At 34.3% G+C, this 26,514-nt stretch overlaps 1 protein-coding gene across 7 annotated transcripts in view; it reads left to right on the top strand.

Annotated features, from left to right (window-relative positions):
- Window positions 1-26,514, top strand: part of MYO6 (myosin VI) — a 145,583-nt gene that overhangs the window by 105,393 nt on the left and 13,676 nt on the right. For 4 of the 7 annotated variants that reach the window (XM_038554560.1, XM_038554561.1, XM_038554562.1 and 1 more), the window contains 13 exons: window positions 2,806-2,844; window positions 5,073-5,166; window positions 11,346-11,476; window positions 11,567-11,644; window positions 13,191-13,320; window positions 15,089-15,179; window positions 15,982-16,132; window positions 17,598-17,806; window positions 18,456-18,534; window positions 19,385-19,545; window positions 21,645-21,671; window positions 22,067-22,096; window positions 25,195-25,233. In XM_038554560.1, the coding sequence (XP_038410488.1) occupies window positions 2,806-2,844; window positions 5,073-5,166; window positions 11,346-11,476; window positions 11,567-11,644; window positions 13,191-13,320; window positions 15,089-15,179; window positions 15,982-16,132; window positions 17,598-17,806; window positions 18,456-18,534; window positions 19,385-19,545; window positions 21,645-21,671; window positions 22,067-22,096; window positions 25,195-25,233 (1,259 nt within the window). Of the gene's footprint in view, window positions 1-2,805; window positions 2,845-5,072; window positions 5,167-11,345; window positions 11,477-11,566; window positions 11,645-13,190; window positions 13,321-15,088; window positions 15,180-15,981; window positions 16,133-17,597; window positions 17,807-18,455; window positions 18,535-19,384; window positions 19,546-21,644; window positions 21,672-22,066; window positions 22,097-25,194; window positions 25,234-26,514 lie in introns of those variants that run through there. The other 3 variants (XM_038554564.1, XM_038554565.1, XR_005367933.1) reach the window with 2 other exon arrangements.

Consider the following 26,514-nt stretch of genomic DNA (forward strand, 5'->3'; position numbering starts at 1 on the left):
TGATCACCTTTGTGGACTCTTATTTATAGAATGTGGCTGCCATGTTAAAAGAGCCCGTCTCAAGTTAATGATTCAGTTTTTAATTTATTTTCAATGTGCTTTCTCTCACTATGCTTTATGGGTGTACACATTACACTAAAATGTGATTAAAGCTTTGAATAACTTTATAAAAGATAAGTGCTCTGTGTGACAAACCCTTCAAACTGCTTATTTAACATTGAAGAACATCTCATTTGTTTTATTAATTTTAGATCAGAAATTTATTCTTTGAGATCTGACAAGGAATTGTCACATAATGTGTCTTAGAAATTGGTTCTATTGTTGAGTATTTAGCATAGAAAAAGAGAATTTACAAACTTTTGTATCATAAGTTTAATGAATAAAAAATTATAATAAGTAGAACAAGGACATAAAATTTCTCTTTTATACATTTCCACAAAGTATTGCTGAATTTACAAGAAAACTCTGCATATGCCTTTCATTATGTGTATTTTAAGTATTAAAAATGATGTAGTTAGAAACTATTTAAGCATGAGAATACCATAATAATAATAATAACAGTACAAGTCTCTTGAAATCCCTTGTGGATTGAAAAGGGCTCTAAATAATTAACTTGATAAAATCATGTTTATAAAGCTAGGTTTTTTTTAAAGTAAATATAAGAGAAAGCTTATAATACTTTTGAGGTAATTGAATAAAAAGTCTTTAACTTTGTTGAAAGTTACATTCATTAATTATGAGTTCTTAGTTCTTTTGAGCAAGAGTTTTTCCTCTTATTTTGATACTCTGAAATACCTGAGTAGATATATGATAGCAGATTAGTTTAAAATAGTATATTAGCCTAAATGAAATGGCCATTATTATTTTTGTACTGCAGTATTTATAGTAGTATTGCTGGTAAGAACATAATTGAAATTTTAGACAATATAAAAAACAAACATTCTTAAAATTCATTGAATTAAAGTATTAGTAAAGTATTATGTTGACTTGAAATATTGCTTCTGTGCAGTAGGATATATTTTGCATATTAAACTGCTAAAAACTATAATTGAGTGATGTTATTAATAAAATTTCAAAAATGTTTTATGAGAGACTTTGAAATGAAGTAATAATTCTTAACTTAAAATATAGTTGAATAGCTTGTTAAATTCAAGTTATGTGAAGCAATAAAAGAGGCTAGTATTTTTAGTAAGACTTCAGTTATCCATCCTCTCTAAGGGCCAGAAGTTCTCTATTGAAAAGGAACATTTTCAGGTTATTGAAACATAGCCCTTTTACTGTTAGTTTTTTAGAAAAATATTCCTTTTTGATGGAACTCTTACTCTGTTATTATGTACATAAATATTTATATGCTTTATAGTAAAAATACAAATAAAGACTGAGTTTCATATAACTGTTTATCCTTATGCCTTATGGTCTTTACTTCCTTGATAATTAGCATTCTTCCCTCTTCTCCCAAGTTTATTTTTGCTGCTTCTACTCTTCTGAATTACTCTCTCTCCATTTTTTTGGAGAACCCTGTGCTTACTCTACGGATTAAGAGGCATGGACTTGGTGACAGTTTTCTTTTCAAATTAGTGGCTCTCATACTTGATTTTCCTTTATTTGGTGGTCCAGATCGATAAAGGTTGTCAGAACTCAGTCAACCAGATAAATGGGGTATTACTGTATTTTTTTAATACAGTAGGAAGTCACTCCATTTTTATAGTTTAAGCCTATGATACCTGAATTATATTGTAGTATCATGGGTAAGAGAGTGAAGTTTATTGGGCCTGTGTTGGAATCTTGGCTTTATCATTACTAGTTCTGTGATCTTAGGCAAGTAATTTAATCTTGCTGGACCTTACTGCTTTTACCTGAAAAATCAGGCTAATAATACATCCTTAATTAGAATTGTTGTGCAAATTAAACATGATAATGCTTGTGAAAAGTTTTGATCAGTACCTGACTCATCGAAAGCATTCAGTACAATCTACCTATTATATTGTTATTATTAAATATAGCTGTGATTGATCCAGTATGTTAATTTAAGAATAAACATCTTAATTTATCTTTCTGTAAGTAGTAAAATAAGCATCTTAGTTTAAAAATGATGTAAGAACTTTACATAATTTATTTTGCAGACAAGTAAAGCAAAACATTTTTTTAAGCAAAACATGATTTTAATGCATTATTAAACCAGCATAAATTATTATCACTTAATATTATTAGAAAGAGGAAAGTATAGTACTTTATGTTTATCAAGTTGTTTTTGAGAAAATTGTCCAAACTTTTAAAAATAATTAAAATGTGAAATATTTTAAAATAACAAAGAGGGTTTCTACAGCTAGGCAGGACAATTTTATGTATGATAAGTGTTAAATAAAACATTTCTAATATATACCATTAGTGTGTATCCTTCAGTGGAATATGATAAGAAACTACACCCAACTTGCTACATATTCAAGTATTGCTTTGTTAATCTCTTATGGAATGCATCCCCAGTATTTTATTTCCTTTGTTGCCTGTATATTTTTTCCTCCTCCATCCCACCTGCAAGTGTGTGTGTACATTTTTTAGCATTGCTAATTTTCAATCTTTTAATTATATAAGTTCTGTGTAAGTCACGTTATTGTCCTAAGCATTATATTAGCCATGTATTTTGCATGTTACTGTCAAAGAATTTATCAGTTGTTAAATTGTACTGTGTTGTATGTTGATGTTACTGCATGTTATTTTATGCTAATGTTGGAGAGCTAATATTAACTTATAACACTGTGTACTTTTGCTTTTTGAAGTAATAAAGTGATTTACTTTTGTCTACAGACACAATTAAATCTGCTTCTGGATAAACTTCGGAGTACTGTGAGTACCCTTAGAAAAAAAATCCAGAGTTTTTAAATGGCCCTCTTAAATTATCATTAGTAATTACTCAAATAAGCACAGTAAGCCTAGAATAATTAGAAATTAATTTTAAACTGAATTCCCTCATTTTAAAAAATCAATTTTTAAAGCAGTTGTCATTTTAGTTAGGTTTGTTCTGAAGAAAAGTCAAATATATATGTGAAGTCATTATTTTATAAATATACAGAATTCTCTCAATCTTGTTAAGATTATCTTATAGTTTCAAAAAATGAAAATAATTATTTATGTGGAGAAGAAAATGTATTTTTTAGGATTAAAGATAATGCATGTAGTTAATTTTCATTTTATTATTCTAATAGTAACATTCTCCAACATGGCAATGTTGAGGTTGAAAAAATATACATAATATCTTTATGCCCTGTTAGAGAGGCAATATTTCTTAGAGTCCTTTTTTTTTAACTAGACATTTTTAGTGGTTTACTCTGTTTTTTATTTTTAAAGATTTTTAAAAATTTTTTTGAAAGAGGGGAGGGCAAGGGGAAGGGCAGAGGGAGAGGGAGAGAGAGAGCCTTAAGTAGACTCTGAGCTGAGTGCAGAGCTTGATACAGGGCTCTTATGTCCTGACCCTGCGATCGTGACCTGAGCCAAAACCAAGAGTCAGATACCTAACGGACTGTGCAACCCAGATGTCTCAGTTCACTCTGGTTTTTTTTTTTTTTTTTAATTTTATTTATTTATGATAGTCACATAGAGAGAGAGAGAGAGAGAGAGAGAGAGAGGCAGAGACACAGGCAGAGGGAGAAGCAGGCTCCATGCACCGGGAGCCCGACGTGGGATTCGATCCCGGGTCTCCAGGATCGCGCCCTGGGCCAAAGGCAGGCGCCAAACCGCTGCGCCACCCAGGGATCCCTCACTCTGGTTTTTAATGGAAAATTTACGAGAGAAAAAAGTTTGATATGTGGGTTATGTAAATGAGGCATGATTCCAAGGTGAGACATTTTTTAAACAGATCTACTGAACTAACCAGCTATTCTTCCTTACCAAGTAGTCATTTTGGAAAGCCAAATATTTATTCTGTCCATGATGTTATTACTTACTGTTAGACTTGCTTTTGGAACCATTAAGAAATTCTTGCAAATACCCTCATTGTTTGCAAATATTTATCTCTTAAGAACCTTACATCTTTAAAGATCAAATCTGATGGGGAGGGTGTTTGAATTTTTATCACCCAAATATAGTGCTCTACTGTAAGTTGATGAGAGTACTTCTGTGATTTATAAGAAGGTATTTCTAAAAAGTGTTCTGAAGGTGTTTGCAGTGAGGATCGTTATTGAAATAACTATTCAGTTTTCTAAGGGAACTACTTTGTAAAGAAACAGTAATTTGGATGTCTGGTCTATTTGCTTTAATACCCAACAGTCTCATTGTGTACATATCCATATTCTTTCTGCCTCATTCAACATAACCTGATAACTGATTCCAAATGAGTGCCTTTAAAAGCTTCTAAAAATACCATTTAATAAACAGAATTTTAGAATGTGCAGTGGTACAGCTTCAGGATCTACTATATATTTTTGAGGTAGAATAATGAAAAAGGTTGAATTTTTTTCCCCCACTTTGGGCTAAATTTGAAGAGGCATAATTTTATTTTTATCTCTTGTTACAGGACAATTTTCTTATCACAGAAATATGACATATAAATACACAAGTGTAGAATAAAATCATATATATATCAGTCTCCAAAATGTATTCAAATGTTAAAATATTTTACGATGAAAGGCGTTTCTTTTTACAGTAACATTTTTTGGCACTCAAATCTAAAATGTATCTTTCTTTTCCTTCTTTTACTTCCTTCATTCTTTCTTTCCTTCCCCTCCCTCCCTCCCTTCCTTCCATTCCTCTCTTCCTTCTTTCCTTCCTTTCATTTTAGCCTGTTGTGGGGCTCAGTCCCATGACCCCTAAGACCACAAACGGAGCCAAAACGAGGGGTCGGATGTCCAACTGACTTGTGACTGAGGCACCCCAGTATTTTTCTAATAGTATATAGTGCAAAAATTCATTCCAAACTTGAAATTTTAAAAGTATCTAAGTTTTAAATTCTTTAATGATTATTTTAAAAGAGGTTCAGATATTAATGGTAACATGTTTGAAAGTTATTGGTATTCATAGAAACAGAAAAGCAAGAATGCTATGTGCATTGTCTTTAAAAAGTGCCTTTATTCTCCTAGGGTGCAAGCTTTATTCGTTGTATCAAACCTAATTTAAAGATGACAAGCCACCACTTTGAAGGTGCTCAAATTCTGTCTCAGCTTCAATGTTCAGGTATTTTCATATTTTTACAATTTATATCCATGTGTGTTAGGAGTCTTAGCTTGATACACTTTAATATGTACAGTGTTTTCAAACGATCACAGTTACCTTGATTGTTTTTAAGTGCAATAAGATTTTTACTTTCAAATTCTTTTAATTATAAGAAAAGCATGGCTAACAAATTATTTGAGCAATACTGGGGTATAGTTTATCGTGAAATTAAACAGTTTTACAGCATCGAAGTAAAATTTATAAAAACTCTTTAACTGCAGATATAGATCTCCCTTAAGTAGGTTACCTTCCGATGGCCTTCTCAGTCTGGCAGCAGTTCATTTCTCATGCTCCATGTAGCTGGGGCAAGAGGTAGGTTTTGGTGTCCTTGCTCTCACTCCACCACTTATTAAAAAATGAAAACAGTGCCCTCGGCTGCTGCAGAACTTCTGTGCAGATGTTAAACTACCGCTCTCCACCTCTCACCTGCCTTGTTCTCACTTTGCTTGGTCACAGAAGTCTTAGGCACCAGGCACTGTTTTTCCTCTACTGCATGTCTGTCTGCCATCCCTACCCATGCTACCCCTACTTATGCCCAAGGCATCAGTCTTCTCCTTGTCTTTGAGTCATCTCAGTCTTGAGATGCTTCCTTAAACTCTCTTGTCTTTCTCACTCCTTATATTGTTCCTCTCAAAGTCAGATTTATTATAAAGCTAGGGTCACTTAAGTTTCAGGGTCCCTCACTTAGGTGGGCTCCTTTGAAAACCCTGTACCTACTTTTGTATTCTTTTGTAATTTGTAATTTTGTACTTAAAAAAAAATTACAATTATATAAGCTTGGGCATACTCTCCCTGCTCTCCTCAAATCTCTGAGTCTTTGCCAACAGACAGCCTCTCCTCTTTACTAGAAGATGGAAAGCTTCACCTATTTGCTACCAGACACTTCTGTCTACCTATGTAACCTTCCCTTCTATTAAGAAAGCAGATGGGCCTCTTTTCTTAGTTGCCACTATGGTTCTTTGGAATCATCTCTTCCTACCTTCTCATGAATCTTCAGCATTGATTATGTATATTGTTGAATCATTCTGTTTGAGATTGTCTCTTATTACCATTTAAATGTACAGAGACCTCAACTTAATTCAAACCTCTGACCCACATTCCCTTCTAGCTACTTCCTTATATCACACCTCACTTTTTGTCCTGTAGTTTTTCCCTTTCTGTCCAAGAATAGTCTATTCTTGCTTTCTCTGTTTCCTGCCCTCTGCTCACTCTAACTCAAGAGAATTCAGCTTCTACCTTACAACAAAATAATTCTTGATAGGGTCACTGGTGATTTCCCTGATCCTAAATGAGATGTTCATTTTGCATCCCTTCTCTTAGTGGATATCACGGCAGCATTTGACTTGACCAGTCCCCCTCATGTAGCCTTTCCTTAGCTCCTAAATCAGCACATGTCCCTGCTTTTCAGTTCTCTGGTAACTCCGGACTCTTCTGCAAGGTCCTCTTCTTCTACTACTGGGTATTATTTGTTAGAGTTTTTCAGGCTTTGGGTTAGGCCTAGTTTCTTTCTCACTCTTAACCAGTGCTATCTGACATAGCTTTCCATGTTGATGGAAATATTCTATATCTGTGTTATGCAACATGGTAGATACTGTGGCAGTTGAGCACTTGAAATGTGGCTAGCACAACTTAGATACTGATTTTTAAATTTTATTTAATTTTAATTTTTTAAAACTTACCCACATGTGGTTAGTGCAACTACAGATCACAGATTGCAACTACTACAGATTGGTATTAGGTGCCATATTGGACACATAGTTTCATATTCTCTAAGTCTCCCCAAGTCCCTCTGATGTGATGTGAGTCTTCTTTCTGCCCTAGATTTATAAAAATGTAATTGACCTATAACATTATGTAAGTTAAGAGTGTACAAAATGTTGACTTGATACACTTATATATTGTAAAATGATTATCAGCATAGCATTAGTTAAACTGTCTCATCAGATCACATAGTTACTAATTCTTTTTTGTGATGAGAGTATTTAATATCTGTTCTGTTAGCAGACAGTATAGTCCTAGTACTCCCTAATCTAAGCTTTCATCAGCTTTCACCTGGATTTTTGCTATAGCTTTCCAAGTATTCTTCTGGCATCTCTTCCATCTGTTCTTCACATACATCTGGAATTATTGCTTTATAACTCAAGTCTGATCATGTCTTTTTTACTGCTTAACATACTGTAATGGCTTCTGATTATTATTAGGGGAAAAGAGCAAAATCCTCCTGGCTTATGAGGTCCCATAAGGTCTAGCCCATGTGTTTCTAGCTCCATCTCTTTTTTTTTTTTTTTAATTTTTATTTATTTATGATAGTCACAGAGAGAGAGAGAGAGAGAGAGAGAGAGAGGCAGAGACACAGGCAGAGGGAGAAGCAGGCTCCATGCACCGGGAGCCCGATGTGGGATTCGATCCTGGGTCTCCAGGACCGCGCCTTGGGCCAAAGGCAAGCGCCAAACCGCTGCGCCACCCAGGGATCCCATCTAGCTCCATCTCTTTCCACTCTCTCTGTTCTCTGTGTTTCAGCCATGCTGGCGTTTGTTTGGTCCCTTAAATGCTCCATGTTCCCTCCTGTCACAGGGCTTGTGCACATGCTGCTTCCTCTGATTGAGAAGCTCTTGCCTTTCCCTTGTCTTCATCTGTTGTGTCTACACTTGATTGTCCTTTCTTTGTGAAAGCCTTCCTTGATATCTCTAGCAGGAAGGGGGTCTGAATAAAGGAGCTGAGCACCTTTATTGTAGTCATAAATTTTATATATAATTATTTAATTTTTTCTTTAATCTATAAAATCCCTTGAGGGTAGAAACAGTGTTCATTTTGGTTATCCCAGCTTCCTAGCAGTGCAGAGCTTATACTAGATTCAGTAAATATTTGTTAAGTGAAATGCTTGGTCTAGCACATATGAAGACTTACTTGTGAATAATTTTAACAAGTTCCAGAAAGTTATTTCATGTCTCCTGTATTCATACATATAGTATGGGTGTATTTTTTTTAACTAATTAATTTATTTGAGAGAGAGAATATGAGCGTGAGGGGTGGAGGGAGGGGGAAAAAGAATCTTAAGCTGATTCTCACTGAGCACAGAGCCCAGCATGGGGCTGGATGTCAGGATTCTGAGATCACAACCTGAACCAAAAACAGGAGTCAGATTGTTAATGGGGGCTGCATCCCAGACACCCCAGTATGGATGTATTTTTGTAATATTTTCTTTAGATAGTTTTTAATTTGAATATGACTTTTTTTCTCATTTAAATTTCTCTGTAGGCTTTGTTTAGCCTGATATAATAAATCATTTATTTTCTAAATGAGCATCTAGTATCCTGGCAAGTCAAGCATGTTTAAATTTAGCTATATATACTCTTAAATTGGTAGAGTGTGGTGTTACAGATGCTTTAGCTAGGATTTCTCTTTCAGTTAAGCAGTATATTTCTATATATTAAGATATATTGGCAATTTAATAGATGACACCAATTTGTAGTAGTTTGATTTTTTTAAAAATGATAATAATAATAAAATGGTATAGAATTGGTTCTAGTTGTGTGGCCAGGTAATTAGAAAAAGAAAAAAATACCAATAACTGGTAGGAATATAAATATTTATGATGCTTTATAAAATAAAGGGATTTAAGATTTGAATTCTATATTGCCTTTCCATTTTCATTATTTTTTTCAAACTAAGTAGAATTAATTCATTTAGGACATCTTTTACTAAAATTACTATCTTCTGATCAGCCAATACCAGGGCAAAGTAGGGGAAGGTAAGAGTTCAGGCAGATGTTCTTCCTCTGTAACCTTGGGGTTGTGCTACCCGTCTGTGGTAGCAAAAAGGGTTCTGAGTATAACCAGCTGGACTGTACCAACAAACCCCTTGCCATCTAGACTCCCAGAGGAGGAACCAGGTTATGGAAATTTCTAGAAGAAGAGTACTTGTTTTTGGTGATTTTTATTTATTATTATTATTATTCATGATAGACATAGATATATAGAGAGAGGCAGAGAGAGAAGCAGGCTCCATGCCAGGAGCCCGATGTGGGACTCCATCCCTGGGACTCCAGGACCATGCCCTGGGCCAAAGGCAGGTGCTAAACTGCTGAGCCACTCAGGGATCCCTTTACTTATTTTTTTTAAGTGTTGAAAGCTCTATAGAGTAAATTAGCTTCAAATCCTGAGAAATGCAGCCCCAGGCTTGGCAATTTGTTAAGTTTCATGAAATTCTTAATGAACTTTTGTGAACCAGTTCATATGTTGTCTTCAGCTACAGGGCAAGCCAAGAGACTTAAAGATTGCAGATGTGTACGTTCCCAACGATACTTGTTTATTCGATATAAATGGACAAGAATTGTTACAGTACAAACCAAACCTTTTATTTCTCCAAGCAGAGCCAGGAACTAATTATAATTAGTTTTAGATCTTCCTTTCCATAGGAGTGATTGCCTTTATGTGCTTTATTAATTAGTACTACAAATTACAATAGTTATATAGTTGACTCTACCAAAAATCAAATAGTAGAGAATAATATAAGCAAAAAGGAGTCTTATTTCTCAGGGGTAACCACTTAATTCTGTTTTGGGTATATTTTTTATACTGATTAAATAAAGCTCTGCCCTATTTTTAATGAATACATTATATTCTACCATATGATTGTAACATAATTTAATTAATTGATATTTAAGTTATTTCTCTTTTTTTTTCTATTACAGTAACCCAGTGACCCTGTGTGCATTCTCTATGCATATCTTTGTCCACATGTGTGATGAGTTGTAGGATAGATTCATAGAAGTAGAAAGTACTGAGTCAAGGGCATAAATGTTTCCAAATTGCCATCCAAAGCTCTTGCACTGGTTTACTTTCCCCATCAGTGGTGTATATGTATATTTTCTTACACTGTCATCAACTCTGAGTACTATTGATGTTTGATACCTTTGTCAGTGTCAGGTTAAAATTCAATCTACCTAGAAAAGATCTTTCCTATAAGATTAATTTTAAAATAAAAATCCACTTCTTAAAAAATGTTTTGTAGTTTCATTTTGCTAATTTAAATTTTGACTGCTAGGAATTTATTTTGGGTATACAGAGTGAGGTAGGAATCCAGTGTTAGGTTTGTTTTCTAAATGGCTGGCTGTTTGTCCTAACACTTTTTGTTGAATAATCTTAATTTCCGTAATCTCAATCTTAATCAATTTCCATTGATTTGAAATTCCCAGGAAGTGAAACCCAGGTCTTTTTAGATTTTTTTTTTTTTTTTTTTAATTTGAGAGAGAGTGAGAGAGAGAGAGAGAGAGAAGAAACAAGGGGAGGAGCAGAGGGAGAGGGAGCAGCAGACTCCCCACTGAGCAGGGAGCTCAACGCACGCGCACGTGGCTTGTGGGGCTGGATCCTGGGACTCTGGGATCATGACTTGAGCTAAGGCAGATGCTTAACCAGATGAACCACCCAGGCACCGCCCCCAGGTCCTTTTATAGATAAAAGTCCTGGCATTATCTACTGTGGTTGAACCTTACCCTGACTACTTTATGCTTTTCCTGACATGAAAGGTTCCTACTGACTCAAGGTTCAAATTATCAGCTACTAGAGTTATACTGAACATAGATATTCATCCTATAGACTGTTTACCCCAATAGACGAGTTTCTTTGAGAGGTGAGTGAAAGGGCATCTTTATAGTAAAATAGTGAACTCTTTCTTTTTCTTTTGCTTTGTGTAAGCACAGGTGAGAACTTGGGAATGTGTTCAACTACTTTTTGGAGACTCTATCAGGAATTTTGTTCTAAAATTAACCTCAGGACTTGGAAAGTGGCTTAATGCAGGGCATTATCTCTTACTCATATGCTATTGATTGTGACAGAGATTTCTAGCAGAAAAAGGTACAAACTAAATTTGAGCTTTCTAGGGACCAGTAGTTTATCTCTAGAAAATGGTTAGTCCAGCTGATTTTTTGATGAAATTTTCTGTGATAGTTTTAGGTGGGGGGTAAATTGGTACATATTGAATATGAATATGATATTCCCTATGTAATATTTCATTGTTGAAGATTCCTGTAAATTGCCCCTTTCTAAATATTAATTTGTAAAATTGTTTGATCATTCATAAGTTAATTTTGGGCTTCTGTACAGAGATTGGCAATAATTTGTGTTTGTTTATGAATCTAGGTATGGTGTCTGTTTTGGACTTAATGCAGGGTGGTTTCCCATCACGAGCTTCCTTTCATGAACTCTACAACATGTATAAAAAGTATATGCCAGATAAACTTGCAAGATTAGATCCAAGACTGTTTTGTAAGGTACAAATACTACCTAATTTGAAATTTCTTAGCTATGAACTATCTTTCTAATTACTATTTGGCATTTAACTTTTGAACTTTTATTTTCAGGCTCTTTTTAAAGCTTTGGGCTTAAACGAAATTGACTACAAGTTTGGATTAACAAAAGTATTTTTTAGACCTGGCAAGGTAAATACATTTTTATTTTAAACTTTCACATGATGGATATGGATAGTTGGAGTCAGTGCATATTTTTAAGTGTTTAGTGATTTGTATTATTCGTGAGTTATATGATCACTAGTAGTATGTGCATCTGTGTATATTATTTGTGAGAGGATTACAATGTGTAAGATTTTTGTATAAGTTTTACAGCTTTTATTTCACATTCAGAAGTACTGGAATCAGAGCATTATTTAATTGGATTTTTTGCTTAAATAAAGATTAACCAGAAAATACTTATTTTTTAAAATTTATTTTATTTAATTGATTTATTTTTTTAAGTAGACTCCATGCCCTATGTGGGACTTGTAATTAAAGCCCTGAAATCAAGAGTCACATACTCTACTGACTGAGACAGCCAGGTGCCCCTACCAGAAAATATTTAATTGAAGAATTTTCTAAAACATATTTAGTCTTCAGTAATTCAAAATTCCACAGTACTTTTGAGTCTTTGTAACAAGAACAAGTTCTATTGGATTACTATAGATGTATAAAGTATAGGAAATTGGGCTGAAGTTTGTGCTGACTTCCTTCAAGAAGAATGAAATGTATAAATACATTATGAGAGTATAAAGGAATCAGAGTGAATGAATGTATACTTTTTTTATACTTTTATATGTAAATATAATTTTAGGCTAATCCATAGTTTTTGTATCTATAGATTTTTGTACTAAATTACAAGACTGACATATAGAGCATTTCATAACAAATAGGTACAAAACAGAAACAACTAAATGCTATTCACAATCTGTAATCTTTTCACCATTCTTAACTTTGTTAATATTGACTGAATAATAGCATCCTCATAATTTTAAACACAGCTGTTGTTATATGATAGCCAAGTATACTTGTTTGACTTAGCAATATTATTAATAAATATCTCTAGTGCCTTGAAGGCTAGATTAATGATAATAAATAAATCTGATTTCACATTTTTGTCCATGAGATAAAGATCTATGTAATACTTCCCTATAAATATTTTTATTGCACCCATGCCATTTCCTGTATAAAAGAAAAAAATATGTTCATAGTTAGCTTAGCTGTAATCATACATATTTATCATAAGTTCAAAATTTCTCTTATTTAGGGGCTATAATAAGAATTTTAGAATTAACAGTTTGAGAAAGCACTTGGTCTTACTTGCCCCAAGAAAAATTAATCAGAATATGTTGAAAGTACAAGCTGTTTTATCATTCCTTTCTCAGTAAAACCTTTTTGCCAACTATCTGTAATTGTCATTTAAGATTTTTTTCTACTCTTATTGTTGAATCTGCTAACTAGCAATGAGTAAGCCGCTCTTACCCTTCCAAAAAAACAATGCTGAAGGAGAGAAAGGCAGCGAAATATAGCCAGATACATTTAAAGTTGCTGTATACCCTCCTGAGACTTGTGTGTATAATTGTTTTGTGATCATTTCTAGGAAGTTAGGTTTTGGACTTCTAATTATTTTGTATCTCACTTTATGTTTAAACACATTTATTTTTTGACACTGTTACTAAATTATTTCATTTCCTAGTTTGCAGAATTTGATCAGATTATGAAGTCTGACCCTGATCATTTAGCAGAATTGGTTAAAAGAGTCAATCACTGGCTTATCTGCAGTCGCTGGAAGAAAGTTCAGTGGTGCTCACTCTCAGTCATCAAATGTAGGTGTTTTCTTTCACATCAAAATGTGTAATTATTTTGAAAACGAATTGGTTTGTGGAATGTTATAAAGTTGTGAGTTCTGGGCCCTAGGGACCACTTTTCTTATTCAAGCTGTGTCCCTGGCTCCATGTAACACCTGCAAGTAGTGTACATGGTAAATATTTTAAAAATATTTCTTGTATATGTTACTTACCTTCCTATTCAGATGTATTACAGGAGAATTAATTCCATCATGTCCTGAACCAACAGAAACAAAACTCATGGTCTTGATTCATCTCCCTCCGAATCAACCCCCAATCTCTCAGACTTAAGCCAGAACTTTCCTCTTTCTGCCTGCTTGGCATTACCAGTACACACACCAGAAATTTCAAGATTGTAGTTGTCTCTACTTTCTTGTCCCTGAAGTCTTGTGGGTGAACAAATCCTCCTGATTCCTGCTCCAAATACAGTCGATTGTTTCCTTTTTATTTTTATTGCCAGGGTCTTACTGGAGCCCCCTTGCCTACTCACATAATAACTTCAGTAGCTCCCCAACTGGATTTTCTCGGCTACCTGAGAGTTCACTTTGCAGAGTTTCTCTCTAAACTAAAAGCCTTTTATTAAGGCTTTCCTTTAAAATAGGGCAGAGTCTTAGAATGTCTTTCAAGGCCCCGTGAAATGGGGTTTCAGCTTCCCTTTCTAGCCTCTTCTGCCACTGCTCTTTTAGACTCTCATCTCTCTGACACGCTGGCCCGAGCCACTACTTTGTCTCTGCTAGATCATAGCAACTGCTTATCTCTGCCGAAAACAAGCACTGGGAGCAGAATGTTTCTGGGTTACCTGAGGGTCTGTGACAAATATTTAATTGTATAGAATTATTGGCAGTAACTTGATTAAATTTGTAGTTGCCCCTCCCACCTCCCCACTTGCTAGTGCTAGGTCCACAAAAAGGATTAAGTAGGGTGTACCTTATTGATAGAAAAATAAAATCCCTTTGACTTAACTAAAAGGAATCATGCAAACAAAGATTATTATTGAGGTCTTTTGTTAGACAATTGTGAATATAGATAAAAAGGAAACTATAAGAAAAAAAGATAACAAAAGCTCTTTTTTCCCATCATTTTACAAGTAAAATGTAAGCACATTTGTCACTATAGTTTAGTACTTTCAGCTTTATACATTGCATTATGATGGAAAACACATTACATTTAAATTATCTCTGCTATACCATTTGTTTATGGATTGTGTTGTGCAGTGGTGAACTCAGTAACCAGACAGGATCTTTGCAGGATATTAATAGGGAAGCTCTGAAAAAAGGTGTTTCAAGGTCAGATTAGTGTACAGTGTTCTGGGTAACTGAAGTTAAATAGATCCTTTACTGCAGGGCTCTCAGAGGCTTCACCCCATATGTTCATTGTGAAGCTCCATAGCATTTAGCTTTTCCTAAATCCATTTGACAAGTGAATCCTTTTTTCAGACAGACTTTTAACACAGCTAATAGATCAGTATTTCCTACGATAGTTTGGGTAGCAATAGTGAGACATAATAAGGAAATAACACTTTTAAAATGTAAATCTAGCCACACACATGATGTACTTTTTATTTTTTAAGAAGTATAAAGAATTAAAAAAATGTTAAACTTCCTGATTTTGTTATCTGTATAATAGGTTCATCACAATTTCACGTTTCTTGAAAATTGCTTTGTGGAAATCAGTGGTTTTTAAGAATATTATATGCCTGATTGAAACCAAATAATTTTCAATCATTTTATTTTTCTCCTTCACTTAGTGAAAAACAAAATAAAATATCGAGCTGAAGCCTGCATTAAAATGCAAAAAACTATTCGAATGTGGCTTTGCAAAAGGAGACACAAACCTCGGTAAGACGAATAGTGCCTAAAGAATCCTGCTAAACTTATTCACCCTAATGTAAAATGGCTAGAAAGTCATAATGAAGAGCAGTTTGGATACTCTCAGAGTTTTCTCTTTTTTCATATTTTTTTGTGAAAAGACATACTAGTCTGTGATTTTATATTATGTACTTGAAATTAATTAACTAATTACTGCATTATTTTATTACTTGTTCCATGCTACAAGAGGATGTGAAGTAGCTTATGAAAATGTAAACACTATAAAAAGGTTGAAATAAATGGCTAAAAGAAGCTCTTTTATTCCAATTATTTTGGTGATTTACCATTTCTTGGTAAATGTCAAATTCATGTTTTTAAAAACATCTCATTAATGTTTTCACTGTAATTCTCAAGTTTATCTATAAGAATTACGTTGTTCCACTGTAAATTTCATCTTTATATTTGAGTCTTATTAATTTAGACTTTTTAAACTAAAAAGTTATTCAGTCCTGAATAACTGTTAATTCTTAAACCTTTTCAAAGGGATTACATAACTCTTTTAAGTTCTTTTATAATTTGAATTCTCAGATTTTTCAATATAAATGTAGAAGGCTAATATATTACTGATAGGCATCAATATCATTCATACTCATATTTGATTATTTTTTTTTTACCTCTTTTCAACAAGAGCTCTAAAAAAGAGAATCCTGGATAGTATGAAAACAGAAGTGAAATATCCTATTAGCAATATGTTTAGCATTTTATTAAGATGAAAAATCAGTGCATAGCATTAAGTGGTGAATTTAAACTCTGATGAAGTATTATCTTACAGCATTGATGGCCTGGTTAAGGTGGGCACACTGAAAAAACGACTTGATAAATTTAATGAAGTAGTAAGTGCATTGAAGGATGGAAAACTAGAGATGAATAAACAGGTCAAGGACCTTGAAATTTCTATTGATGCTTTAATGGCCAAAATTAAGGTATGTAATTTAATCCAAATGATTGACTTTTTAAAATAACTGAATATACTATGTTATTGGTATTGAATTATATAGAAAAACGTCCTTTTTAAAAAAATACAAAATGTTGCAAATGTTGAGTCTCAGTGATAGCAAGTGATGCACATTATATTGTTCTCTCAGCTCTGTGTTTGAAAATTTTTATAGCCAAAAACTAAAAAGATAATTGTTATGCAGTTTCATCTGTTGTTAGGAAACTCCCTCCTCCCTACCCAAAATAGTAACTAAAAAGTCTGGGATCCCTGGGTGGCGCAGCGGTTTGGCGCCTGCCTTTGGCCCAGGGTACGATACTGGCGACCCAGGATCGAGTCCCACGTCGGACTCCCGGTGCATGGAGCCTGCTTCTCTCTCTGCCTGTGTCTCTGCCTCTCTCTCTCTCTCTCTCTCTGTGTGACTATCATAAATAAATAAAGGAAAAAAATTTAAAAAAAAATCTGCTAGTAAGCTTTTATATAGTCATTATTGAGGCAGGAGAAATGCAAGTTATTTTGTTTCTTTTTTTTTTTTTTTTTACCTTTAGAAACTAATTTTCAAATTATAAAAGTAAGTAATATTATGGAAAATTTGGAGACCACCAAAACCCCCATAAGCCCTGACAATAACAGATTTAGCTATTAGACTGCTGTGCAGTCACCTTCCAATCTTTTTAAAGATGCTTATGTTTGTGTGGTCCTCCTCACAATTTGATTTTGAGCCTCTACTTTTTTTTTTTTTTAAAGATCATTTCTTTGAGAAAGAGCACATGGCACGGGGGGGGGGGGGGGGGCGGGGGGCGGCGGCGAGTAGGGGTGGGAGGGAAGAACACACCAGCCATGGGGAGGGCCAGAGGAAGAGGGAGAAACAGGCCCTCTGCTGAGCAGGGAGCCTAATGCTGGGCTCAATCCAAAGGCAGCTGCTTAACTAACTGAGCCACCTAGGCGCCCCCCAGCCACATTTTTTGAAGGGTTACTTTGGAAAATCATCCAATAATTTTAGTATATTTAGTAATTTCTTAAATATTCCCTAGGTAGTATTTTGAACATTATTATTAAAAAAGAGGAAACAAAAGCAAAATTAACAAATCATTCCTTAAAACAATTTTCAACTATAGTATGTTACTTCATCTACAGTACACCGTTAGATATTTGATTACTTGATTAATAGGAAATAGATTCACATATTTGTTTGCAGAGATGAATATTTTTAAGAACATTATTTAATGTACAAATAGTATAACAAAGATAATGGCTTTACTGCTTACCGACTTTTCCAGTCTTTGTGTGTGTGTGTGTGTGTGTATACAGGTCTTTTTGTGTGGTAAAAGCCTGTGACATTAAATTTACCATCTTAACCATTTTTAAATGTAATTCAGTAGTGTTCAGTATATTTCCATTGGTGAGACAGAAGAGATAATTTTTAAGTACATGTTTATTATTTTGTTTTTAAGTCCACTATGATGACGAGAGAACAAATACAGAGAGAGTATGATGCACTAGTTAAAAGCTCAGAGGAACTTCTCAGTGCATTACAGAAAAAAAAACAGCAGGAAGAGGAAGCAGAAAGGCTGAAGCGTATTCAAGAAGAAATGGAAAAAGAAAGAAAAAGACGTGAAGAAGATGAACGACGTCGAAGAAAGGAAGAGGAGGAAAGGCGGATGTAAGGAATTTATATTGTTTTGAATTAGAAATTAACAGAATAGTGAATTCTTGGTGTTGATGCTGATTAATGAATATTATTTTTAAAAGTTCTAGTCTTTTAAAACAATAATTTTAGAATAAGTTTAAAAATAGAGAAAAGTTCATGTTCTAATAACAGTGATTTTAACTATAATCTGAATTTTCGTAAGGCTTTTATATCTGAGGATTTCTTAACTTATTTTTAAAGCTTTGACTTATTATTTTATAAGCAAGAAAAAAGGCACTTCTCCTTTTCTGCAGTTTTAAAACTGACAGCTTTTTGCAAGGTTGCCACCATGGGGCAGACAGAAGGAATGTGTAAGAGTTGTTAAATTGGAGAAGGAGAGTGGGGCACATGTGATCAAGACCTTGCAGGTAGGCTTTATAACCAAGTTAATCTACAGATTTAAAGGTTATAGAATATAATTGTATTTGTTTTTATTTATTTCAGAAGAATTACTGTCAGTAGAGTTAGACTTTGTTTTCAAGGTAAGCTGATGATGCATATAGCCAGGAGGTTAATTTCAGTCCCCATTCTGTAACCTCTGTTTATTAATAGATCGATTGTTTTCTGATGGATTTCTTATTTTCTATTAAGTTTTTGAGGAGTTTCCTCTTTTTTGTTATAGGAAACTTGAGATGGAAGCAAAGAGAAAACAAGAAGAAGAAGAGAGAAAGAAAAGGGAAGATGACGAAAAACGTATTCAGGTATATAATTATTAGACTGAATTTCTTTCAGAATCTACAGAATTATAAAGACAAAAGAAGTTGCAAACAAAACCTTGATTTGTTAGATAAACGGTCTTTGGTTTACCTTAGAGACAAAGGGCTTTCTCTGAAGTGGTTGTGGGGAGGGACTTTGGATCTAGGTAAGTGAGTTCAGATCTAGGGTCTATCACTGATAGAAATTGTGATATTGCACAAGTGATAATGAGTGGGCCATGTTTTTTTTTCTTGGATTGAGGATAAATAATAGTTGTTAACATTAAATGAGTTGACTTATATTTAAAGCATTTAGCCCCATTCAAAAAATATTCGTTTGTTATTATTATAATTGGGGGAAGGTCAAATGAATATTCACTTAAAACATAATTATAACTTTGCAACTTTGTAGATACTAGTATCAGTAAGTTAGGGATAAGATAGTTCCCCACCTCCATTTTTTCTAAAGTCCATATCTGAGAATAACTGATCACATATTTGTGTTTCTGTTTGTTTTGGCTTTCATAATTCATCCTTAGCACAATCAGCCTTTAAATTCCTGACATCTGCTGTCTACATGTTGGTCAATGTGATATACCTAGGGTTCTCATGCAATTATTTGAGATACTACTCATGGTGATAGAGTGGTGGAACTATGGTTCCTCTGCCTTCTCTTGGATTTAGGAAAGAGGAGGGAAGCATTTATCAAAATATAGAAGAAAATGGAGACTGGAGAGATTTCTGGTTAAACAATATGTATTCCTCAGTAAAGAACTTGTGTGGAGCAATTTTAGGTAGTAATGATCAAGTAAACAAGTAGAGAGAGCTTATTGAGATAGCTTTCTGTCCTTGGCAGGCTGAAGTGGAGGAGCAGCTGGCCCGACAGCGGGAGGAGGAATCCCAGCAGCAGGCGGTTCTGGAGCAGGAGCGCCGGGACCGGGAGCTGGCCCTGAGGATTGCCCAGAGTGAAGCTGAGCTCATCACTGACGAGGCCCAGGGTGACCTGGCCCTCCGGAGGTACAGGGCCACTGGGTGGGGCATGGCACCTCTGCTTTCTTTCCCTCTCTGCTTCTTGTTTCAGTGTAAAGGGACTAGGAGAAAAATCACATTCTTTAGGCCCTGATCTATTTTAATTAAAATCATTTAAAAATTATTTGTTTCAACTTTTATACCCAAGCAAATGAAACCATTGATTTCATCAAATTGTTGAACCAATGAAAAATAAAAATGATATTTCTGTTCATGAAACATCTCAGCTTTTACTCTGAAATTGTCAAGGAGTATTATATAAAAAGTAGACATCTAATTTCTAAATACTTGCCATTAAATACTGGCATAGAAATCAGTGAATATATTATAATCCAATTAATATTCTTGAGGTTGAGATTTAATCTTTTCCTAATGCAGTTTTTTTTTAATATATCATATGCCCTAACACTTGGAATGGGGAAGAGTTTTACACACACACACACACACACACACCCCATGTTTCACAATAGAGTTCCCTTTCCAAGGAAGAAGGCTTATCACATTGAAATGTTTCCAAATTATCTCTTAATACTGAATTTTATTGGAGTGTGAAGAAGTATAGATGTGCTTGTTAAAAGTCCCAGGAAGGTCCTCACATAACATTCATTTTTAAAAGTGTGGAATGTAGAAACATTCATTATTTTGATTATTTATTTGTAAAAACAGCAAAACTAGTTTGTGAAGTTGCTTTGCATGCAGGTATATATGTTTATAGATATTGAGAGGCACATAGATTTATGTAACCATGCTTTCCAGAATGTCAGAGCACTGTTTATAGCAAACTGTAATTAAAATGCAGCCACTAGGTGTCGCTATTTCCTTGTGAAAGGAAAAAACTTGATTGAAATGGCAAGGCAGTGATTAGATTTTATTTAGCCAAAACAAAGGGATGGAAGAGGGTATGTTAAGTTGCCTTCATGCTTTTTCTAGGAAGTGATTACATTGGGGAGCTCTGGGGTCTGAACTGTATATGAAAGTATATTATATTTAAATAAACCAAATAGGCCTATCAAAGTATAGTAATTATTAAGCTCTTGGGTTTGAGTCCAATATTTTAGCTTTTTATTAACATTTCACTGTAATTAAAAAAGTATTTTCTCTGGGCTGTGATTCTTGTAACTGCAGACTCAGCTTAGCTGCTCTTGTGTTCCTTCTACCTGTGTTATGTTGGAATGTCTGGGAGCCTTTGTGTATAACTGATTAGTAACTGGGCCAGTCTCCTCAATGAAACAAGCTCCTACAGCTGCTCTCCCTAATGTGTGTGAGGAAGCACTGCAGTTGACCCGAAGTGGCTTCATTATGACTGAAGTTCATTTCTAAGAGATTCATTATTGGAGTCGGTATTGGTATCCATGACCAGCCAAGCTTTAGGTGTAAGCATTTGAAATATTAAACTATATCTAGAGCCATTCCATATAATATGTATAAGATACAGACTCATATGTGCATTCCTTCCCACCTTCAGAAAGATGCACTTTTTCTAAGAGTGAGTGGTCTCTCAGAGAAAGAGTGGATCATTCAGTACCTTTAACATAAATGAAAAGTTACCTGTGATTTAATTTAAGCAGAATTAACTATGTAATGGTACCACTACTAAGTAATTAGGAGATACTCAAGCAGTTATGATTGAATGGCAAAAGAGTTAGCTTTAGTGTTCCTGTGAGATAGCTCCTAGGTTGTTGTCTCCTTCTCTATTAAATGCCCTTTAAGTCCTTTTTGGCAGCCCTTTCCAGGAAAGCTTTCCTTGACCCTCATGTCCTCATGAGTTTCTATTCTTTAGAACCTCCTGGTTATTTTATACTCTGTACTACAAGCATTAACACTTCATTATGGATGATGTTCTATACATATTTTCCATATTTGATCATTTCATTTTACTCCATGGCCCACAAATAAACGTTTTTGAATGTTTATTTTACCTTTGTTAGCACTGAATTATTTCTGACAAATTTATGAGTAAGAACTCTCTTAAGTAATACTATTCTAATATATAGCATGAAAATGTCATTCTGGGGTTCTGTGATGCATTAAAAAATACATGTAAATGGATTTTGCTGTATTAAACAATTTCCAAGTTACTTTTTCAGCTCGGATTCCCGTCCAGTAACTTCTAAGTAAGAATTGTTTTCTACATATGTAATATGTTTTAAAATGTGATCTTAATTAATTCACATATGATCCTTGATGCAAAGTGATTTCACATTACCTAAAATTATGAAATAATATTGAGATTCTGTTAACAACAAGCACACTTCACAGTGTATGAATTTTCTAATCTAGATATATATTTGCTCTTTAATTTTCATTGAATGTCTTTAATTTATACTTTCTCATAATTTTTAAGGAAAATTTTAAACATTAAAATTTTGAGTGATCTCATAGATTAAATAAATATAATTTTTTTTTTAAGTCAGTGTATAGAGTATTGAAACACAAATTTGGTACAATCCAGTTTTTCATGATTCAGAATTGCTTAACAAGATTAACTAAAATATATTATTTTTCACAGAATCGTTGGAGCAAGACCCAAAATGACACCGTATGTCATTTCTCTTTTCAAAATTTGATTTAGTCATATAACCCCTTTTTTCTCCTTAACAGATTGTGGTTACTTTTTAGGAGAAATGGTTTCCTCATTAAAACAAATTTTTGTGGGGTTTTTTGCACATATTTTATGTATATACTACATGTAAAATTTTGGAATATATATATAAAATCTAAATTTTAACACTTTATGACCCCTACTATAACCTTTATAATGTTGATTCTCAACTTTGTCAGACCCTAATACCAGTGACAGTTGTTTTATAAGTCATAACCTGCATAAATAATTCTCTCCAAACATTATGTGTAAAAGAGAAATGAAAGGGCATATTATTTATAATAAAACAGTATTTATTTTAATATGAAAGTGCTTGTTCACAACTACAGGAAAATATCAAATACTCATATTTTCCATTCATACATAGTATCACCATAAATATGACAGCTATAAGTGCAAATTGATGTAAGAATGCTATATTGGTCAATTGAATGCCGTGAAATTGTGAACAGTACTTTGTAAAGTTTTTTTTTCTTAGTCATATTATTTTTTTTTAAGATTTTTTTTATTTCATTTGAGAGAGAGACAGAGGGAGCACAAGCAGGGGGAGAGGCAGAGAGAGAGAGAGGGAGAAGTAGGCTCCCCACTGAGCTGGGAACCCGATGTAGGGCTCGATGTAGGGCTTGATATGGGGCTCGATCCCACCTGGAGATTATGACGTGAGCCAAAGGCAGATGCTTAACCATCTCAGCCACTCAGGCACCCCAGTACTTTGGAAAGTTCTAAACAGATTTTCCTGCAGTAGTTGCATTTCTGGAAAAACTCTGTGAATATTAAAACCATGCCCCCCAAAAAGGTTCTTTACATGTAGAAGTCTGTTTACATGTAAAACTGTATGTGTGTGTGTGTGTGTGTCTCACCTCTATCTGGTGGACATGTTAATATCACATGGGATACCAGGCACTTGTTCCTTGTGCAGGACATTTGGCACCCCTGACCCCTACCTCCTCAGATGCCAGCAGTGTACTCTCACCACAGCCTTGTTACCACAGGGTACCAAAATTTTTAAAAACATCTCTGGGTGCTATTTCCTTCCATTATAAAAGCAGCTCTTTAGTTACCATTTGAGCTTGAGTTAAATAAGCCCTGCAACTAGTGCATATAAAGTAAAATTGTGAATATTTGTATATAGTTTGGGAAAGTTAGAAGGCAAAAAGCAACTGGGTGCAGGAACCATTTCTGTCTAGTCTCTTTGATGCAGCTCCTAGAGCAGTATCATAGGGTCAAGTGAGATGCTGAGTCATTAGAGATTGCCTTCCAGGGTAGTGTTGCAGCAGACAGGGAAATCTCTTTATAATCAATAGACCATGTAGTAAAGAGCTTAAAAAGGGTATGAATTCTCTTTAAAAGCTGTGGGAAAAAGAATGGAGGAAGGTTTAGAAGAAAGAGATGGTAGAAACAGATGCTCTTGGATGCTAAGATGGAAACCTTGAGATAGGATGATAATGTAAGTAGATGCACCTGGGTGGCTCAGTCAGTTAACTATCCAACTCTTGATCAGGTCATGATCTCAGGGTCCTGGGATCAGCCCCAAGTTGGACTCCATGCTCAGCGGGGAGTCTACTTGAGACTCTCTCTCTTTCCCCCTCATCCCCTCTCCCCACTCACACACATGCACACACAGTGTCTCTCTCAAATAAATAAATCTTTTATTTATTTTTTTTTTATTTATTTATTTATGATAGTCACACAGAGAGAGAGAGAGAGAGAGAGGCAGAGACACAGGCAGAGGGAGAAGCAGGCTCCATGCACCGGGAGCCCGATGTGGGATTCGATCCCAGGTCTCCAGGATCGCGCCCTGGGCCAAAGGCAGGCGCCAAACCGCTGCGCCACCCAGGGATCCCTCAAATAAATAAATCTTAAAAAAAAATCTTGAGGCAGGGTGATAATAGAATTTTAAAAATATTTATCAAAATTGTATGGAGTTTGAAAGAAAATTCTGACTAGCCTAAATGGAGATTGACAAATGTATTGCTCAGTAGGTATTTTTATATATATTTGTGTTTTTAACTTTGCATTTATTATCATCAGTCATCGGTTTTGAAAGATGACTTTTTCTCTGACTGTGCCTGCTTGGATAGATTTTTCTCAGCCCCTAATCTGAGTCAATGTTCATTACAAGGAAAGAGAATTATAGGAGTCCTTTGTTCCTTTATCATCAAGGTCCCAGTTTCTGACAGGCATCCAGGAAACTGCACCCTAATGCAAACATACCCATTTTCTTTTCTTACAATTTTTCCTGATTTGTAAGATTTTGAGGTTACCAGAGTCCGATAATAGAATGAGCCAGGAGTAAATGATTAATTGCAAAGGAAAAAAGAAAGAACAGGAAAATAAAATAATGAAATTAATGAATTGTTGATGACATGATGAAATATCTATTACATTTTACAGAATTAAATGAATATTGAGAAAAGTTACACTCCCCTGAATAATAAAAGAAAAGTAACTTTTGCCTCTAGGAAATGTTTATCCTTAGAGAGTCCAGACACTTCTGATGTTTAACACATACTTGATGCATTTGAATTCTTTTATATTTTTTAAAGCATGCTTTGATTCAGAATTTTAAAGTTTGAATATATTAGACTCTTATTTAAACTCTGACACTATAATATAGATTAGCTTGGTTTACCTCTGTTACGCCATCAAATTAATATTTACTAAGCAACCTCAGTGCAAAACTCCCTCTATAGAATCTATATCCTGCCAAGTTTCCAGTATGCATTTAGAACATGCTAATTATATTCTACAAATAAAAAATACCACAGAAGCATGTCTCTCATGAGGTTTTATCTAAAGTTCCTACTGCAAAATGGAGTTCAAACAACCTTAACTGTATTTAAACAAACATTTGCTGTATTTTATGGTTATATACCATGTTGAATAATATATTATTAAAGACTTTTACAAAGTAAAATGATAGTGTGAATCAATAATCCTATTGAAAACATATATTTCTAATTATGCTTTTAGATTCTATAAGTAACTTAAATTGTCTTTTATATGACTGTGCTGTATTATCATTTTTCTTAAAGGGAACAAATGGAGAGAGAAATGTCAGAATTTCTGAGTAGGTTAGTGCAGTGGAATTTTGGGAAATAAGTGTCACCTCAAAATCATATTTTTAAATCACTGTTCATTATTTGGACCAGAATCTGTTATATGAATAGTCTATTCTTTCCATGTAAATTTTCTGTGCAAGAAATGTCACTTCACCCTATACCACCCTAACAGAAAAAGATAAAAAACAATGTTCTAAGTTGGTGCTCTTCAGTGGAGAGACCATTGGTATTTTATCTTTTTTTTTTTTGAGACCATTGGTATTTTGGATGAGACTGTTCCTTGTTAGTAGTATTGCCATGTTTATCACTGGCCCTCACCAACTCTGTCTCAGTAGTGGAAGCTTTCCTTTCAAACAAAATGAATGTTTTGAAACTCACCATGGAGGTGGTGTTGCCCCTCTACCTTTCCCCCCACCCCCTCCCTGACCCCCTTGCCAGCTGGGAACCTTTGTGCCTAGTTCCTAGCTTAAGGGGAAGTAGAGAAAGAGTGTGGCTTCTGAGGGCCTCCTCCCCATAGCACATGGTTTAAAAACCACTGATGTAAAAATTGAGCCACCAGAGAATATGACTTCCTAGCAGGATCTGGTCCTTTACAAGTGGATATGAATCAGTAACCTTTTCACTGTCAATTGGAAGTTCGAGTTAATTCGAAGTATTAAAATTAATATATTTTTTAAAATCAGAAGTCAGCTTTTCTACTACCTAGTATATCATTTACATGATTCTTTATAACAGACCTAAATAATCAGTAATTACATCTTTATTTTACTATTTTATTAATTCCAGAGATGAGGGAAAAGCATTTAAATGTTACATTTGTGTATTTAGGTTGCTGAATATGTTTTTTAGTAGATGTAGTTTGTTTGATGTAATATGAGTGAAAAGTTAGTAATATTAAACCATATTTTAAGCAATAATAATTTGAATGCAGTGTTATTTTTTTTAAAGTATCAAAATACACCTTATGTATATTGGCACTTCATGTATATTCTGACAGTCTATGAAACTGTATATTATGTAAATTCACTCTCTTTCAAAAGAAAATAACAATAAAAACCCATAATAATTTTCAGCTGCTCTCCTAGAAAAGACTCTTGGAGGAGCTAGGAAGAAAAGAGAATTTTTTATTAGTTTACTGAATGGTAGTTTAGGGATGTAGAAGAGAAAAAAGAATATATGAATAAATGTTAAAACATAATTTATTGCTAAAGGTAATAGAGAGACCTTGCTGACACACAGCTGGCTCTTTCTGAGCAAAGCAATTAAGAGGAAAAAGCCACATGGAAAATTGCC

The sequence above is a fragment of the Canis lupus genome, chromosome 12 (assembly GCF_011100685.1).
Source record: "Canis lupus familiaris isolate Mischka breed German Shepherd chromosome 12, alternate assembly UU_Cfam_GSD_1.0, whole genome shotgun sequence".
NCBI lineage: Eukaryota > Metazoa > Chordata > Mammalia > Carnivora > Canidae > Canis > Canis lupus.